General features: G+C 38.3%; 1 protein-coding gene across 2 annotated transcripts; it reads right to left on the bottom strand.

The window, feature by feature from the left end:
- Positions 1-220: 220 nt before the first annotated feature.
- DIO2 (iodothyronine deiodinase 2) lies at positions 221-17629 on the bottom strand. Of its 2 annotated transcripts, none has more exons than XM_065685928.1 (2): positions 16916-17629; positions 221-5451 (listed from the first exon to the last, which is right to left on the bottom strand). In XM_065685928.1, the coding sequence occupies exons 1-2, from the start codon at positions 17135-17137 to the stop codon at positions 4834-4836; spliced, it is 840 nt and encodes a 279-aa protein (XP_065542000.1). In that variant the 5' UTR covers positions 17138-17629; the 3' UTR covers positions 221-4833. The 2 variants fall into 2 exon arrangements, with proteins under 2 accessions (XP_065542000.1, XP_065542001.1); XM_065685929.1 differs by having other exon boundaries at positions 4879-5451.
- Between the last annotated feature and the right edge of the window lie 349 nt (positions 17630-17978).

Raw genomic sequence — 17978 nt, 5'->3', positions numbered from 1 at the left:
ATGATATTCAGATTAGCTGAAGTTGATTTGTCTGTGATCAAACTCTTTAACCAAGATTCAGTCCCACCATTTATAATGGGATTTGCTCATATTGCTTAAGATCCAGTCAGGGTGGCATAGACTATTGAATTAAATACAGTTCTAAGTTTCCTTGATCTAATGTCAAGATTTTACTTCATATTAATCATCAATATTAGAATAAGAAGACACAGAAGAGGTATATTTTCCTTTACAATTTATTGTAATACAATAAAAACAAATCTAGAAAGCACATTTCATGGAGCACCATATTGTAACAAAGTTTTGCTGGCTCTCCTGCAAAGTGTATTTTTGATATTTAAACAATGACACACACATAGTCAGTACACACAGGCACCTACATCCCAGTGATCTTACTAGCAGCCCCAAAGAGACCCCTCTTTCAAATACAGAAACACTAAGGTGCACAGAAGAATGCCAATGTGAGGGCATCTGAACGCCAACTGAGTTAATTACTCTTTTGTTAGCGATCTTCATAAGCACACAAGCATTCATTGTCTCACCCCAGTCTCTCTTCTCTGAAGCCTCCAAATTGGGCACAAAGGTCACTGAACATGGATCCAGCATAGACCGGTGTAGAGCTGAACAAAACTGGCCAATAATCCCTACCCAATACCACTTATTGCTTTGGTTATAGCACTGAATGAAAGTCTTTAAAACTCTTAAACCTACACTCCATACCACAAAAAAGCCACTTTCACACATACAGAAACCTACACTCCACATCACAGAAAAGCCACTTTCCCCACACACACCTGAACACATAGCACTGATAGCTTTTTTAGAAGCTTTGTGAGCTTCCCCACCAAGATCACCTTCATAAAAATGATTGCTTTTTTTTTTTTTCCAAAGTGTTCAGACAGTTTTTCAACAATATATTTTATAATATATTTCTTTCTTTTTAAGAGACAGTGCATGTTTTCCTGCTGGCTGAAATTTATGTCATTGTCTACACAAGCAAGAGCTAAATTTTATTGTTTTCATCTGTACAAAATGTTTTACGTTCATTTTATACAGTGCTAAATAATGATGCTAAGCACAGAACACTGTAGGATAATAGCACACAATAGCTTTTTACCTTGCTCAAAATGCAAAAGTACTGGAAGTTTTCCATACTAATGTTGAGACACAGTATTGGGGTTTCTATTACAATGGCCTTCCAGAATGCTTTCAGGCAGCTATTTTGTGAACTATTGCTCAATATGCATGTCACACTGAAGCACCTCGAGTAATATGATTTTAGTGCCCTGAAAAGTGAGAACAACAGACAAAAGCAAATCCAGCCTCACAACAGACTAGGACAAGAGTTAAGTACAATGCTAGCAAGATAGCAAAATTTCTGCCTGGACTCAAACCAACCCACTGTTACTTGGAATATCTGACATATGGCTATTTCTATCATTAACTGAGGACAGTGCATGAAGTTTAATTTAAAGCCTTTTCTATAAAATATTTTGATTTTGTCAACCAAAAAAAAAAAAAAAAAAAAGAGGTTTTATTTCTATTAGCCACTTACTAGTGATATTTCATCAAAACCCATTTCTCTTTGAAATACTTTTACTGCTTTTTACCATAAATTTTCTGGAGAAATTTAAGGATTTGCAGAATATATTTCTGCTTGATAATCAATTGGAATGAATTATCTTTACATTTTGGGCAGGGTAAGGCATTCATGTTACCAAGAAAGAAATTAAGTTATTGTGTATTTTTTCTTGTGGAAAATCACTGTGGATTTCCCATTTGCAGAAGCAAATTTTATAATTCCTTTATCCTATGTGATGAATAACAAAAACAAAAAAAAAAAAAGGAAATTCAAAAAGAGAAAATTGACTTGAAAAATACTTTGGATATGCAAAGGGATATTAACTAACTGAATTACCAATTCAGACTCACTCCTCTGAGCTAAAGGTATGTTTCAACAGCTGTGCTAAACATTTGGCTAGCATTTTCCAGACAAACAGTTTAAACTTCAACTGTGTGATGGGGAAAAAAAAGAAGAAAAAGACTTACTAGTTTAAATTTTACAAAAACTATGCAGTTGCTATGGATTGCTGTGGATTAGTAAGGTTTGAGGTGAATAGGATATAGTAAGAAAAATATATTGTGCTGGGTGTATGAATACATATTTTCACTTGGAGTAGCATCTAGATCTTTACTCACCTGAGTAAAAAGACAGTGTAGTGAAACCAGAAGGGATTCAGAGACAGGCAAAGAATATGGACCTGCATGAGGATGTGAATTATTGTTTGGCTTAAGAAGCAAACAAAAAATATATAGTTTTCCATACAGAGCATATTATTGCTGACATACAGGAGAAAAATTGAGATCACTCCTATTTATACTGGCTTAGCATATAAGAGCAAGAGATGAGACTGACATTGGAGAGCGGTCAATTTAAAACTGAAAAAAAATCTGGTTTTATTTGGTTTTCTTTGTTCTTAAATATAATGGGGTTTTATTTTGGCATTCTCCACCTCAAGAACTATTTAGGTCTCAAAACTTAGGATCAGCCTCTCATAGGGATGATGAGACACCAACAATGACATTAGACAGGACAAAAAAAAAAAAAGGGCTGAAGCTAATGAAAAAGCCAGAATAAATTATTGCACCTTCCTCTGAAGCATCTGATACAGTCAGAGGTAGGACACTGGATTAAATAAAGCATGTAGTTTAACTATGTTACTGTTTTTCTGATACTAGGTTTAAAATTTCAGATGTAAGTCCAGTTACTCATGCAGATGTATAATAATCTTCCATATTGAACAAGTTACAGCAACATTAATGAATGGGAGGACAGAATAATTGTTATTAGTGGTCTTAGACACCAGTGTGGTGCATGCGTATGCATACACATGCATAAAAATTTATGAGATATATATATGCATACATACATATACCCATGCATATAGACTCATGCCTTCTGGAAAGTGGGGCTCACCAGACTGTCTGAAGACTGTTCTTTACACCCTTCTCTGATACACATTACCAACTGTGAAAGTGTGTGTATATGTTTAGCTCTGTGTTGAGGAAAACATGAAAAGGAAGGGAAGCATGAATGTGAATATGGGAGAAATCACTGTCATTTGAGATCTGTGCTTGAAAACACATTTCCAAATGTACATTGGCTGAGTTTACCAACAGCCAAACAAGAAGAAATATGCAATATTAAAACAAAATTGTGAGAATGAAAATATTTATGTATGTATTTTCTGTTCTTCCATATGCTAGTATTAATATATTACATTCCTGACAACTGGCAGAATAAGAAGTTAGAAGAACTAATTTGATTTTTGCTACTAAATCCTGTTTATCTGTTTCATGTTTCCACCCAAATTGAGAAAAAATTGGATAGTCCATCTCTGTACAGGTTTTCATTTATCAGCTCTAATGGGTTAGCACATTGCAAACTTGCTTTTTCATCAGGTTTGATTAAATCATTTTACTTTTAGAAATACCTAAACTTAATGCATCCTTTGATAGTATCTCTTTAAACATAATTAATAATTCCTCAGACCCATTTGTATGAAATTCTGCCATCTTTTACACTTATTCACATGAATTCACACTATTTGTCCTCCCTGTATCTCTGGGAAGGCTTTTGAGAACATGAGTGAAACAGACCAATAGCAGAACTGCAGCTAATCAGTTCTAAAGCTGCAAACAACTGAACTTCCAAACAAACTAATTTAGCTATAAACTAGTTGCAGGTATCTAAGATAGCAAAAATCAGCGTGACTACAGTTAACAGGATAAAAGACAGTATAGGTTTCCATTTCAATGAGGTAAAGTTGTGCATAAGTTCCCCCTTCCCTAAAATACATCTGTAAGGTCATTAAAAATGAATAAAAATAAAAGAGAGAAATAAGTTATTTTTTAAAAAGATAAAAATGAAATTACATTTAAGCCTATTGCTAGACAGGAGTTCGAGGTGAGTAAAGAAACAAAGAGAACAAGAGAATATTAATAAATGTGTGTTGTCAGCTCTGAGAACTGAGGGTTGGCTGGCATCAGCTGAGCTTTGTCTCGTGATGCATGATTTAGATGATTCCCACCGTTTTTTAACAAATAGTCCAGGGTTTTTAGTTTTCAAATTGTAATAGGCTTGTTTGATGACCTTTGTCTTTTTGGTCCAGCTCCATAGATTTTAACGTCTTTCTGAACAGGCCCAGGCTTGTATACTGAGTACAAACATATAGATAGAATTACATAATTAATATGATATGCAGATGCGTCCATAGAGAGTACAAATATCAGCATACAATGTCTCATCTTGATCTCAGCAGTCAGTCTGCCTGCAGGATGCACTGCATGGTGGTTCTTGTAGCCTGTGAACAATAAAATCTCTACCAAGAGAGACACACTCCACTGCATTTCTATGCAAAGTAATTTCAAGCCCCCTGGCTCCTCCCAGGTCACTTGCAGGAGGGTAAAGAAAAGTTTCTGATGAAATCCACAGCATTGCCTTTCAGTGGATTGCATTCCCAGCAGCAACACTTCTGGCTCACCCTAGAGCCGACGCTTCATTAGACAGGTTACTGCAAGACAGGTCTTGTCTCACCACTCAGCAGCAGCACCTTTTTGCAGAAGCCTCTTCACCTCTTCTGTCCTGTAGCGGGCGCAGGAGTGGGATTTTTTTTCCGTACAATAACGTTTCTGTGTAGTTAGGTTATTGTTTCATTTTATTTTGCTAGTTGACATTCATTTGACCTTGTTATCAAATGTGTTCTCCTGCAGTCTTCTGAAAGGCCTTATTCAAACCAGCATATGTTTTCTTTTTTTCCCTTTTACGTCATCTTAAAGGGACACATCTGTTGACACAGCTTCTGTAGAGAGTGAATTTCATCTTTTGCTGAAGTTTTGTTCCAGCCAAAGCCGAACCTCCTGCAGATTGTAGAAAAAGGGGCCTTTGCCTCCCAGGTAGGCAATTTTTTGTCTCTGCACAATGCATACTCTCTCGAATGAAACCCCATAGGCCACATTGGCATTATTGTCCATGCAGTCAGCCACCACTTGGCACTGAGGTGGCAAGGAAAAGTGCTCTAGGAGCTGATGAGCAGCTGCACATCGGTCTTCCTGGTTCCTGTGCTTCTTAACTTCAAATGAAGAAGAAGAGATGCCAGGGGCAGCCCAGCCATCTGATGGATGAGCCTCATCGATGTAGACCAACAGAAAGTCAGCCACACCAGAGAACTCCTCCACCAGCTTGCTGAAGGCCGCCAGCTGGCTTGTGAACGGTGGTCAGGTAGCTGAACCAAAGTTGACCACAAGTGGCCTCTCAGAGTTGGCAAAATCCAGAAGGTGGCATTTGGCTCCACACTTGCTACCAACACTGTTCCAGCTGCTACTGCTGCCATCGCTGTCCTTGGCTATGTGGATTACACTGGAGTTTGGGGCTTCTCCTCCCAACTTCACCTGATGGCAAAACAAATTAAAACGTAGCAAATTAGTATAACTTGCTTGTCCAGTATCTTTATGACCACCCTCTTTAAATAAATAGAGTCACCTGCTTAAAGAGTACACCTATCTATCAGCATGGATACTAGCATTGAGATATTTCAAATCAGCAAAAGCAGAAGCTACAAAAAGCTCATTTATTCCATCTCCACTCACAGTACAGGGAAATGTGGCATTCCTGACAGGTATACTACTTCTTTATTGTTAAAAAATTTGATCTGAAATCTGTCTTTCCTGTCCAGTACACACATAGTACTGTCCACCCTTATGCATTTGCAGATTCTTGTTTGCTTTCAGATGGACTACCTCCAATTTATTCTAACTTTTCTCTGTGAGACAAATTGTCTAGACATGACTTTTTTTCACTGCCATCCTCTGAATTCTCTTCACTTGGTTCATGTCTTCTTGAAGAACAGAGTTCAAAACTTCAAAAGAGTTTTTAGTAATTCTCAGAATAATCAAACAATTACTTCATATTTCTCACAGGCTGCACGTTTTATACATCCCAGATGTTTGCTTTTTACAAAATATCATTACTGTTTTGGAAAAACTGTAGACTGATGACTAGGAGACTGATAATGAGAATTGCTTATGGTGCCTAGGTCCCTTTTTCTAGGTCCCTTTTCTTCCTTTCTATTTGCCCCCCCAGCATGGATTTGGGTACCTCACCAGTCCAGACTGAATTCGGTGGTTTGCACATGGCTCTGTTGAACTGCGTTCTACCTTTCAAGCTATTCTTCTGATTCGTTAAAAATCAATCTGCATTGTATTCCTGATCTTCACAACACATGCAGTGCCTCTCAATTTTGAGAGTTTTACAGATTTCACATATATATATTCTCTTCCATCCTGCAGCCCAAGAATAAAAATACTCAAGTACCAAACATAAGAGATCTCTGCAAATGCACACTCAGTATATCATTCTGCTTCAACAGTGGACCATTCAAGACTGTGATCTCCAAAGGGTTTTCTAGCCACGCTGCAGTAATCTCCTCAGGAGTTCAGTGACGTGTGTCCTTCTACTGAAATATTTCCCTACAAGATGACTGGAGGGAAAGCAGCAGAAAAAGGGGAAAATTTATATGATGGCAGAAGTAAGATGAAGTGAAAATTAACTCTTCTCAGTTCTAACCCCATATGTAACTCAGACCAAACAGGCAATTGCAGAAAAGTCATTTTGCCTGACCTATTTTCCTGCCTATAGAAAAAAGACAATTTAATAAGCATCTCACAGAAGACACTGCCAGAATGAGGTGGATCCTGCAGAGGGCTCCAAGATCCTTGGCTGATAGCTGCTATAGAACCACAAAATAGTATTACATAAGACAATTAGTTTTTAATGAGCTTTGCTACAGCAATTCCTATGTATCTGTCTTTATTATCATGGTCTAGTACAGTGATGCAATTACCCTTTTGCATTTCCCTCACTCTTTCTATCTCCTGTATTTTGTTATGCTTAGAAGTGTTGTTTTGAAGGAAATATATTAAGGCCAAATTTTGAAGTCTTTCATATTTTATTTATTTCTGAAGCTACACTCCAATTGAAGTCAATAGAATTCAACATTGAATAAGAACTGTGTGAAAATTGAATAAACAACTGATTTTTTGGTGTACTTCTATTTTACATTACATTTTAGTGTATCCTGGTGAGTCAGACACAGTAAAAAGCTGAGTTAAAAGCTGAATGCTTTAATGATGTGACTGCTGCTGTGCAAAGATCCAGAGGCAAATATGTTGTAGATACTGGATCCTGGATCTCCTCCCTAAGAAACCTGACTACCTGAACAAATCTACAGCTATTCATGCACTACTACTCAGCATTATTTCAACAAAACAGCAACAGAAGAGAGTCTTACCAAAGCAAACTTTGTAAGACACTGCCCTTAAAGCTCCCAGATTTCACAGCTAAATGAGATGGCCTCACAGCATGTTAGCACACAATATAAACAACTTCATTTTGACTCTTTTCTATGGGGTAAATTGGGACACAACTGTGTTTCCATTCTCACTCAGAGATCAGAAAGGAAGAGAGCAACAGAAAGAAACACTGCTCAAGACCTGCAAACCTCTCTAGGCCAAGCACACGGCGATCATGCAGGGCAAGTGCAGCTGTGGTTTCATCGCAGCAAGAGAATTAAGTGATGTTCCAAGAAACCGCATCTGCTTGTGGTATCCCTCTCTGTAAAATCTGCTAGAGCCTAAGTGACAGTTAAAAAACCCCTTAAGCTCATTCGCTTTTGAAAGCAAGTGAGGCTTGAAATAGCTGAGTTTAGGACCTGCTGTGTGAGCATGTTGTATGTTGCACTCAAGGAAAGAAAAAAGCTGTATCCCAATTTTTGAGAAGAAAGGACCTATGTGGAGAGAGGCAAGCTCAGAGACTCAAGCTGTAATATTTAAGAAGTGGCATTATGCATCTTGCAACATTTAAGTGCTGCTACAGGCCACCTACACCTTAGCATGTATTAGGTACTCTTCTGTGCAGGTGTTGAAAACCTCGTTTCTCTCTGCCATTCTGTGCAATAAGGCAAAGCAAGAGTAAGTAAGGTAAAGGGCCAGACTTGAGCAAAGAAATAACACAGGTCAAGATCATGTGTCAGCCGTATAATCATCCTGAAGGCTGCACTCAATTCATAAGACAGCTACACAACTCAGCATTTTGTGATAAGTTGGTAGCCACCAAAAAAGGCACATCTCAAGAAACACGTCTTCACATCTGCAAAAATACCAGATCCTTCTTTACCTATAGAGTACCTACCTGTTCTTGCAGTACCAAGCAAATGTTTTTTTCAGAGCTAGCTTGCCCAAAATGTGCTTTTTGTGCAAAGCCTGACATGTAAATATCTATGCTGCATCCTCCCCCCCGCACCCCAGATGAATAATGGACCTCAGTATTTAGAAGTGTGCACTCATCCAGTCAAAGAAAAGAAGTAATAACATGTAATTTATCTCACAAATCACAAGCAACATACTTTAAATTTCTGATATTTTCTGGCAGTCTTCAGAGCAGAAGATATATAAAGGTAAAAAGGATAGGAAAATCTAAAACTGAGCAGTGAACAGAGCTGCTCAGGGAACAAGAAATAACTGAGCAGCTGTTTTCGCTCACTCTTCTGGTTTTCTTTTAACAAAACTGTTATGACTGAAAATACACTAACACTCTTTAACTGAAAAAACACAGTCTGCTTCTTGATCATATTAAGCAGAAAGAGAGGCTACGGACTGTAAGCTCCTCATTATCAGCTCTTCACTTAGGTCTACCAAACGTTTCATTCCTGAGTGAGTTTGCAAACCCTGAAGGAACAGATTAGCAAAACTCCCATCCAATGCCAGCATGAGAATGCCTGTCAAGCACTATTCAACAATGAAATCATGGATGGCAACAAATTTCACTGTTCTCCAACAATACAAGTTTGCATTCTTTCTCTTATGCTTCTTATTGACTAAAAAGATGGATTTAGGAAATAAAGTGCAAATATACCCTATGTCACCCTATAGCAGTTCTCTTCATTTCCCAGAGCTGTGAAGCAAGTCTCATGGCCGCAGGTTACCTATCAATTTAATTTCTGTTCCTAGGAGTGCTCATGTTGGATTTTTTTTGCCTTAATGAGACTTCCTTGCCAAGCAGGCATTCACAAGGCATTTTCTGCTCTTGTAGAGGAGTAATTAGGTCGGTGCCTTGTTCCGTGCCAGTGTCAGGCACTCCAAAAAGCAGTCTTGCCCAGTCATTAATGCTTAGACATAAGCAGAAGCATCTCCACTAATTGGTCTTGATGAAACACTGACGTTCCCAATGGGACTCTTTATTTCACCAGGCTCAGAACCTGATTGACACAGGATGACAGTATCATCCTTGCTGACCATCTACATTGTAGGCCTTGGCTCTCTTCTTTGTTGTCATTTATTGAAAGAAAAATAGCTCTTGGAAAAGAAAATCAATGCAATGAGAAAACAAACAAAAACCTCCATGTATTCAGCCAAAGCGCTTTTGAAATCTTACACAAAGGCAAGCAAAATATAAAAATTCTGAGAAACAAACAAGCAGAATTCCCCTTGCTTGCAAACCAGCATTTCTATGATCACATACTTATGTGCATGAATATTTGGGCATTCAGTGCCAGACTTCTGGAAGAGGTGGAAATCAGGAAGGAAGCAGACACCCACTCCCAGGCAGCCTGCATGGGACACACAAGGTAGGCCAACCAACTCTGAGGGCCAGCCTAGCCATTGACAAAAGCAAGAACCAGCCTGCCACTAAAGTAGTGATTTGCATCATCTGTGTGAATTTAGTGTTTGCTCAACAGCCTTGGTACTGCATTTCCTTCTCCAAGCCTGCACACAGAGTAAACAGGGAATAAGGTTGCTGATGCTTTAGCACACACACTGCAAAATGAATGAGACTTAGGAGCAGGAAAGAAGGCCCTATTTATAAACTACAGGCTAGAAATAGCACATACTGCTAACTTTGTTGTACATTCTCCATGAGGACTGGAAAAGTCCCACGGACAAAACATCACCTTATCATTCACCTTTTCTTTTTTCTTATTTTGCTTTCATCAGCTTTAGCATAACCCTTCCAGGATCCTGTGCGCAGGAATATGGCTTTCATTCCCTGAATGAGGGACTTTCAAACAGTTTGTCAGATTCACTAGGCTGTGTCAAATCCCTAAAGAAAATAACGTGTTGCCAGACAATTAACAGTCTGTGATATTAGCCATTTAAATATGGACATGCTGTGCTTGGGACTGGAGTCCAGAGATTTGTAATGAACTGAATTCCTGGAGCTTTTTGCTCCTTTTCAGATTATCTGCTTTTGATATGATTTGATCCCATCCAGCTAAATATAGCCTCTGAGCCTGATATTTCTCAGTGTTTCATCCAAATCATAATCAGACTCTGGCTGGAGAATGATACAAATTATTATTTCTGTTTTCTTTACATGACTGAGATTTGTAATGGATGAAAATTACAAGAAGCCTTTGTCTGGAGTAGCATATGGGAGAGGGAGCTCTTCATGGGGAGGTGGCAACTTGCTTTAAGAGAATTGATTACTTGAATTGGAGAGCCGAGACTGGAATTGACTGGAGTTCTCCCAGAGTCCAGAGTCTTTTATTCAGGATCAGGTGTGTGAAGCTGAAGGAGGGAAATGGGACGCAAAATAAAAGGGCACAGTCCAGATAAAAATAACTAGTCAAATGCTACTCTCTTTACTTAAAAACTGCCAGTCCTAAAATAAGCATGCATGGCAGAGGGAATATATAAAACAGCTTTTTGCTTTGCACTCTCTTAAAAGAAAATGGATAATTTTAGTTCCTCTGACCAGGAAGCACACAGTAAGCTTCTTAAGGGCTTATGTTTCCCTTAGGATGGGAGCATAGCCTACAACATTGTGGCCACTGAGTCACTGGCTGCCCCTATGGACTCTGCCTGCAGGTGACAGAGGTTTTCACGTGTCTGTGTTAGTCAGTACCTGACGGACATTTGAAGTTAATTTGAATTATTTATTTTATTTTTTTTAACTCAGCTTTAGCACTATATGAATACACAGTGGGCATTTTGTTTCAGAGGCAGAACTAGGCTGAGCGCAAGGATCAGGTACAATCCTTTTCATGGGTGGTACCTGTTAGAAAAGTTTCTGTGTCTACCACAGCTGAATAAGGCTTTCACAAGGGTTTGACAAAAAGGCAAGTCCTTTCAGCCAGTTTTTCACACATATGGGTGAAACTGGAAGACTGCAAAGAGTCAGTGTCAAAGAAGTGGAGTTAGATCCACAAAATGAAACCAGTAGAGTGAGACTCTATTGGGGATAGGAGTCATCACATTCCTTTTCCAGCCCTTTGTCTGTCTTGAGTCTTTGAACTGCAAATTCCATGGAACAAACTGTCTGCTCCTCGTTTACGATACTGCCTAGTACAATGGGTCCCTGGTCTAGGTTGTTCCTTAGACACTACTATAACAAACATGATTATATATTAATAATAATGACAATATTTTAAAATAATGACAATGACAAGCTCAAATCCTGTTGAATTTATGTTCCAAACACAGCAGGAAAGGTTTTAATTGTGGTTTTGTTTTGTTTTTCTCACTTCTTTCAAGATTGTTTTCATTTGCAAATGTCAATGAAAACAATTCTGCTAAAGCTGAACTTTTTAAAACCAATAAAAGATTTTTAATAACACACAGTGTCTAGTTCTAAACCCTGAAACTATACCACATGCTCTCTTTCACAAATTCTCTTCATCACTGTCAGATGCAGAGAGACACTTCCTTACCTCAACAGACAAATTTAGTACAAATAATTATAGAGGTTCTGTCTTTGTTTCAACCTTTAAAGGATTTTCCCCAAATGCAAAAAGACAGCCAAAGAGCGTGTAAAGAATCATGCCATTACATTACTTTCATGTCTAGCTTTGTGATAGTGCTGTGTAGCATGCTTTTATCATGACAGTTTTCAGACTGTTCTACTTCACGTACTGATTTATTTTGTGAATAAATTATGTCCCTATCAGGCAGGCATAAGTAACCAAAGATAAATTAATTGTGCCTCCCTGAAATCTGAGGAAAATCCTACTGGGTGTTTACTGAACCAGTTTACTTGCTATTACATCCAGAGCTGGACCTAAGCTGAGAAGTTGGGATTCTGGGCCAACCATTCCCTCTATGTTGGACCTGTCATGCCAGAACTTGCTTCTGGCCTGTTCTAAAGGCAGTAAAATGCTTTACAAGTACATACACACACCCATCACCATCCATCGCTTGAGATGCTGGCATCCTTCTGAGGGCTGTAACATACATTTACACACTTGTGTATACATGTATACATGCTTGTTACCCCCATAGGTGCACCACAACATTCCTAAGCACTTGGCTGCTCCAATGAGATGCCATTAAGGTCTTCCTCCTAAGGACCTTACACCAAAGTGGAGAAGATGGAAGATTTGCTCAAGAATAACCTTACAGGTCTCCACTGGAGGCCAGGAACAGTAGCTCCACATTACTGAAACACAGCTCTTATCTGACTGTGGTAAAGCTCTGAGCATGAAGCCTCACCACTGGGCACTTCTAAAGCTTGCAACCTTTTTTGTACCCATTTAAAAAGCGCTTTGAGATGACAATTTCTCACCTTTGGAATCTTAGAAAGCAGATTAATTCCAGTACTAAATAAAGCATGGAACTTAGCAGGTAAAAAAAAAAAAAAACTTTTAAAAGTAAATACAGTGGATTTTTAAAGACTTCTCTAGCTTTTTCTCTGTATTTCTGTAAGAAATATCAAACATTGAGTACACATGCTGTGGGCTAAAACAAACACCTCACTGGCATTTGTACAGATGACCTATATAAATCATGCAGAAGGCAAGCTAACGCCCTCCCAAAAATCTCTGGGTTTTTTTTCTGTTATCAATAGGTGTGGTTGAATTCATATCTATTTGTATACATATACATATATATATGTGTATACATATACAGAGAAAAGAGAGGACTGACTCCTGAAAAAGCAGATTATGTATGCTTGTGTGTGTGTATTTTTTTATTTATACACATATACATATATGTATGTACATATAGAGAGAGACAGATACACACACATATATATCTGTATACATACAAACACATATGAACGTGTAAATACCTACACACACATACATACATGACTTGCTCTTCAGGAAGCAATCCACTCACTTCTGTAGATAAACAGAACACAAATACAAATTAGAAAAATAACATTAAAATAAAATAGTTGCACTCTTTCAATTATGCAAAGTTAAAAAAACTTGGCTACTAGTTCTAATTATCACTATTAAGACAATTAATCTGTCTTAAAGTCTTAAATACTCCCTCGTTGTAATGTAAGACACACTTGCCTCTTGGAAAAGAACAGGAGGAGGATGTTCTATAAATCAGAAATCTAGAAATCTAGACAATGTCAACACTGAGTGTGACAGATACTGAACTAAGAGCTAAGGAAGTGTTCAAGGCCAGGTTGAACGAAGCCTTGGGTGAGATGGTTTAGTGTGAGGTGTCCCTGCCCATGACAGGGGGGTTGGAACTAGATGATCTTAAAGTCCTTTCCAACCCTAACTATTCTATGATTCTAAGTAAAAAGATATATATTAATCATTGATAAAATTTACATAAGAAAATAAAAATAAATGAAAGATAAATCAAGTTTATTCTATTGGGACTTGAAAATGTGGAGAAAATAAATCATATAGAATGTTCCAATAAAAAAGAATACTGAATATATACAGTACAACAAACTGCATTGCTTCTCCACTGAGGTTTTTAAAATCTTCAGTTGTTGCTAGGTAATCTTGCCTATTAAATATTTGCCAAAAAAGTCATGTGCAATAATATAATTAAAAAAAAAAAAGTCATGTGAAGTAATTTGGTTGTTATTAAGATAACAACAACAAGAAGAACAGAAGTGAGTTGAAATTTGGGTAAGATGTTCAAAAGGTTTTCTGGGAGAGAAAATACATCAGAATAGGTATTTTCAAATACACTTTATTCCAAGATCATCTCTTTTGCACACTAGTCTTGAAACAAAATAAATTCTAGGACAGGCTATGTGCTTTCCAGGCAGAACTTCTTTCTTGTAGTAAATTTACTTTATTCCATAATCTAGTATCTACCCACTGGGTTTTTCTGGAATGGCTTCCAGTAATTTTTAATGTGAATGAAAATTTTACATCAAGTACTTTTGTGAAAGATGTTCTGAAATGTACTGGGAAAGAGTTCTGTGTAAGTGACACAAAACATGGTGGAAGCAAGCATAGTTAATGCTTTAATCCAGTCTTCTATTAACTGGCAGTCTAGCTTTGGTTTATCTCAGACAACTGCAATTCTGCTGTTCTAGCTGAAAAATTATGATTATCTTACAAACGCTCCTCAATGCAATGAGCTTAAGCACCTGCTTAAGTACTTTGCTAATACCTGGCTTCAGCTAGCAAATTGAAGCAATAAGCAGTCACAGTTGTGGTATAGATTGCATTTTGCCATGCACATTAGCACCCTGATTTCCTAATATCTTCATTTCCTACCGTCATTAATTGCCTAAGATTAAGATATCACAACCAGGCAGTCCTATTCAGGATTTAGAAAAATATGATTTTAGGGAAAATATGCTTTGTGGGACAGTCTTTAATGTATTGCACTATTTCTCATGCCCTTTAAACATACCAAAACAAGGTATATTTCATTTTTTTTCAACTCTACTAGTATAGCTTTGCAGCTGAAACTTTTTTTCCTTCCTCTTCCTTACAGAAGCAGCAGAAATTTTTTTCTGTTGTGGAGGTGAAGACTTTTCTTCTCCTAATATTGCTCCTCAGTTTATTGTGTCTCCTTTATAATTTGACTTTTGCATTTATCCACCATTCTGTGACAATCAAAGGTTTCCAATGATACTCTGTCTCTACAGCCCATAATTCTATTAAGAAATTCTATTCTATTAAGAGTCTTTCCATGAAGTGTTGGTCAATTAGTTTCATCTTGAGGATGTAACTTTTGAATGTAACTTGAATGTAACTTTTTCCCCTTCTGTAACAAGGTGATATGGTTATGTTGGTTATGTTTACATGCATTTTTCTGCTGAGTTCATTGAGACCCAGAACTCATTCTAGGGACCTTAAACCCTGATTGCCCTGAACAACCTGATGGTGATAAGGCAGAGTTTTTAACTACCAAAGTTCAAGGTATGAGTTTCAATGCCAAGACCAAAAATAGCATAGAGTCACCCTCCTGTAGCTTCCATGGCTGAAATCAAGGACAATGAAGAAAAGGCAAAGTATGACTTTGGATAGTGTAGAAAGGTTAAATCATTTTGTGTTATTTAAGCAAAATGAGATTGAAAATATCTCATAAAGTTCCTTACACCTCCACACCTTCTCCAGACCCTGGCCCACATACAGGTTGCAAATGTGGAAACTAGAAGCTTGGCTGTTTCAGAGCCATGCTACCAACTTCCACTGGAGCTTTGACAAAGTCATATGTTAACCGTCCTACTATGCCTCATCTGTGAAAGGGGAATAAGTGTGTTCATCATGCCATGTAACAAGGCCACTGTAAAATTTACTTACTTAATGTCTGTAAAGAGACTAAAAAAAGAAACTGGAAGGGCCAGGAGAATAGTAAGCTTCATTCAGCATTACTTTATTTGAGTAGCCAGCTGGCTGATTCCTAGGGTGGCACTAAGAGGTTGACCCATTTGGCAAAAGTATGTTACTTACATTTGTCTTACACTGAAAACTAATGTCCCCATGGGTTGGATTTCAGGCTAAGCAGTTTGTATTACCTATCACAAAGCTAGCTATCACCAACACCACCAACTCTTAACATCTCTAGGTAAAGAGCCATTGAAGGGGAGTGAAAGTGGACTGAGGGAAGGTAATATAAAATTAAATATTTCAAGACACAGAGCTATCATCTGGATAGATCCCCTGTGACCTCATACATCATAGGGTATGTTAAATTAGATAGTCTAAATAAGACAACACATTAATAGACTAAACACTGTTTTGGAAGCTGAAAAGCTCTGAATTTGGTACTTCTACTTACTAACTGAGTAGTCTGTGCAAGAAATTTCATCTTTTGGGGTCCACCTTTTCAATCTATAAATGGGAACTATACCTACCTCATGAGACCTGACCATGGGCAGTACCACGGGGTCATGTCTGTACAAAACTTAAAAGAAAAAAAAAAAAGTACCTGTTGTATAACTGCTATTGGCTTTATTAGCTTAAATCTCCAGGCAGCTGTCTCTCTGCTAGTGAAGTTCATTTTTAATCTCTGACATACCCCTCTGTCACTGCTTCATGTAGAAAAAAGGCTGTTTCACTTCATGACCAATTTTACTATTACTTGGATGCTTCCTCCAATATAAAAACTAACATATGAGCAACAGAAAATGCCAGTGTAACGACAAAGGTTCATTTCTATCTTTTACTCTAATTAAAACAATTCTGTCTGTTATATAGATGACATCCACCTATATAGAGCTCTAACTGAAGATACAGTCTTTCCATAATCTCTGAGGATATCACATGGCAGACAATTTTAAACAACAAAACAGCTGTGAAAACATCTAGAGTACTTTACAGTTGTTCTTATATGAAGATCCTGAAGTACTTTATAAACATGAAAATCATTATTCTTACTGGTGGGAAAACTGAGGCATGGCTAAAATAAGTGGCACTGGCATGGCTGCACAGAGAGTTAGTGGCAGAACAGAGAGGCAGCAGCTCCTGGATCTGATGATCCCTTAGTCCCTGACTTAAAAGTATTGCTCCTTTCAGCTTGTGTCTCACATCAAATAGGAGGTAGCCTTCACTGCACGGAGACATTCCTTCCCTCCTCTGTTGACAATGGGGGTGTTTATGGCAGCTCACCCACCCCAGCCTGCCAGTCCCCATCCCCGTGTACCCACCTGCTTGTAGGCATCCAGGAGGAAACTGTTCCAGACACAGCGCAGCCCCTCCGAGGTCAGCATCCTCCGCCACTCACCGCGCCCAGATTTGGACCGGCTCAGAAATAGCACCATGTGCTTCAGGAGAATCACAGAGTCATAGAGAGCAAGGAAGAGGCAATTGGAGAAAAAGACCGGCAAGATCTGAAGCGTGATCAACAAATCCACACTTAGCAGACCCATCTTCCTTGCTGCTTCTTTTCAGCTGGATACCTTCAGCTCCCTTTTTTGCTCTGTACTCTCATTTAAAAAAGTAAAGTAAAAAAAGATTTCTAAAGCCTTATTACCCCTCTCTCAGCTTCCCTCTTTAAAATGAGCAGAGATAGTTAAATATGAGCAGGCTGGTTAAAACCATAACTGCACGATAGTCATTCAACTCGGAGCTGCTTATTTTTCAGAAACTAAGATGTTAACAAAAATTCTTCCCTTAAGCAGGAGACCTGATTTTGTTGAAGAGAGAGGCAGCTGTGTTTCCAGTTCCCTGCAGTCACAAAATTTAAGCTGAGACTGTTAATTGTTAACTTCCCTGCACTATCCCATTGTTTCTCAGCTATTTAAGCACTGAACAGAGCTCTCAATTCTGTGTCAGTAAAGCTAGCTACCAGGTGCAACAATACATTTAATAAAAAAAAAAAAAAAGGGTTTATGTACATAAACTTTCTGTTCCTCCCTCCCTTCCTCCCTCCTTCTCTCTCTCCCTCCCCCCCCCCCCCCACCCCTCTCCCGCCTCTCTGTATTCCTGCCTTCCTCCTCTCGTCCTCCTCTCTCTTGCTATCTGCCTATGGTGTAAAGTGCTTTCCCCTCTGGAGTCCTAACTTGCTTCCCTGAAGCCTTTTATACATTCCCTAGCTAATTGCTGCAATAGAGAAATGAAACCCTAATCTCAGTAAAGATCTTGACGTCAATGTAAAAGAGGGCTTTACTTTGGCCAGGACTGCAGTGAATAGAAAAATGAAATTCTCAAAACTTTTTTTTTTTTTTTTCTTAAGAGAGAAGAAAAAAAGAGAGACAGACAGCAAGGGTG

The sequence above is a fragment of the Lathamus discolor genome, chromosome 6 (assembly GCF_037157495.1).
Source record: "Lathamus discolor isolate bLatDis1 chromosome 6, bLatDis1.hap1, whole genome shotgun sequence".
In the NCBI taxonomy this organism is placed as follows: domain Eukaryota; kingdom Metazoa; phylum Chordata; class Aves; order Psittaciformes; family Psittacidae; genus Lathamus; species Lathamus discolor.
The sequence above is the reverse complement of the archived record's forward strand: the minus strand, read 5'-3'. Positions and strand labels throughout refer to the sequence as shown.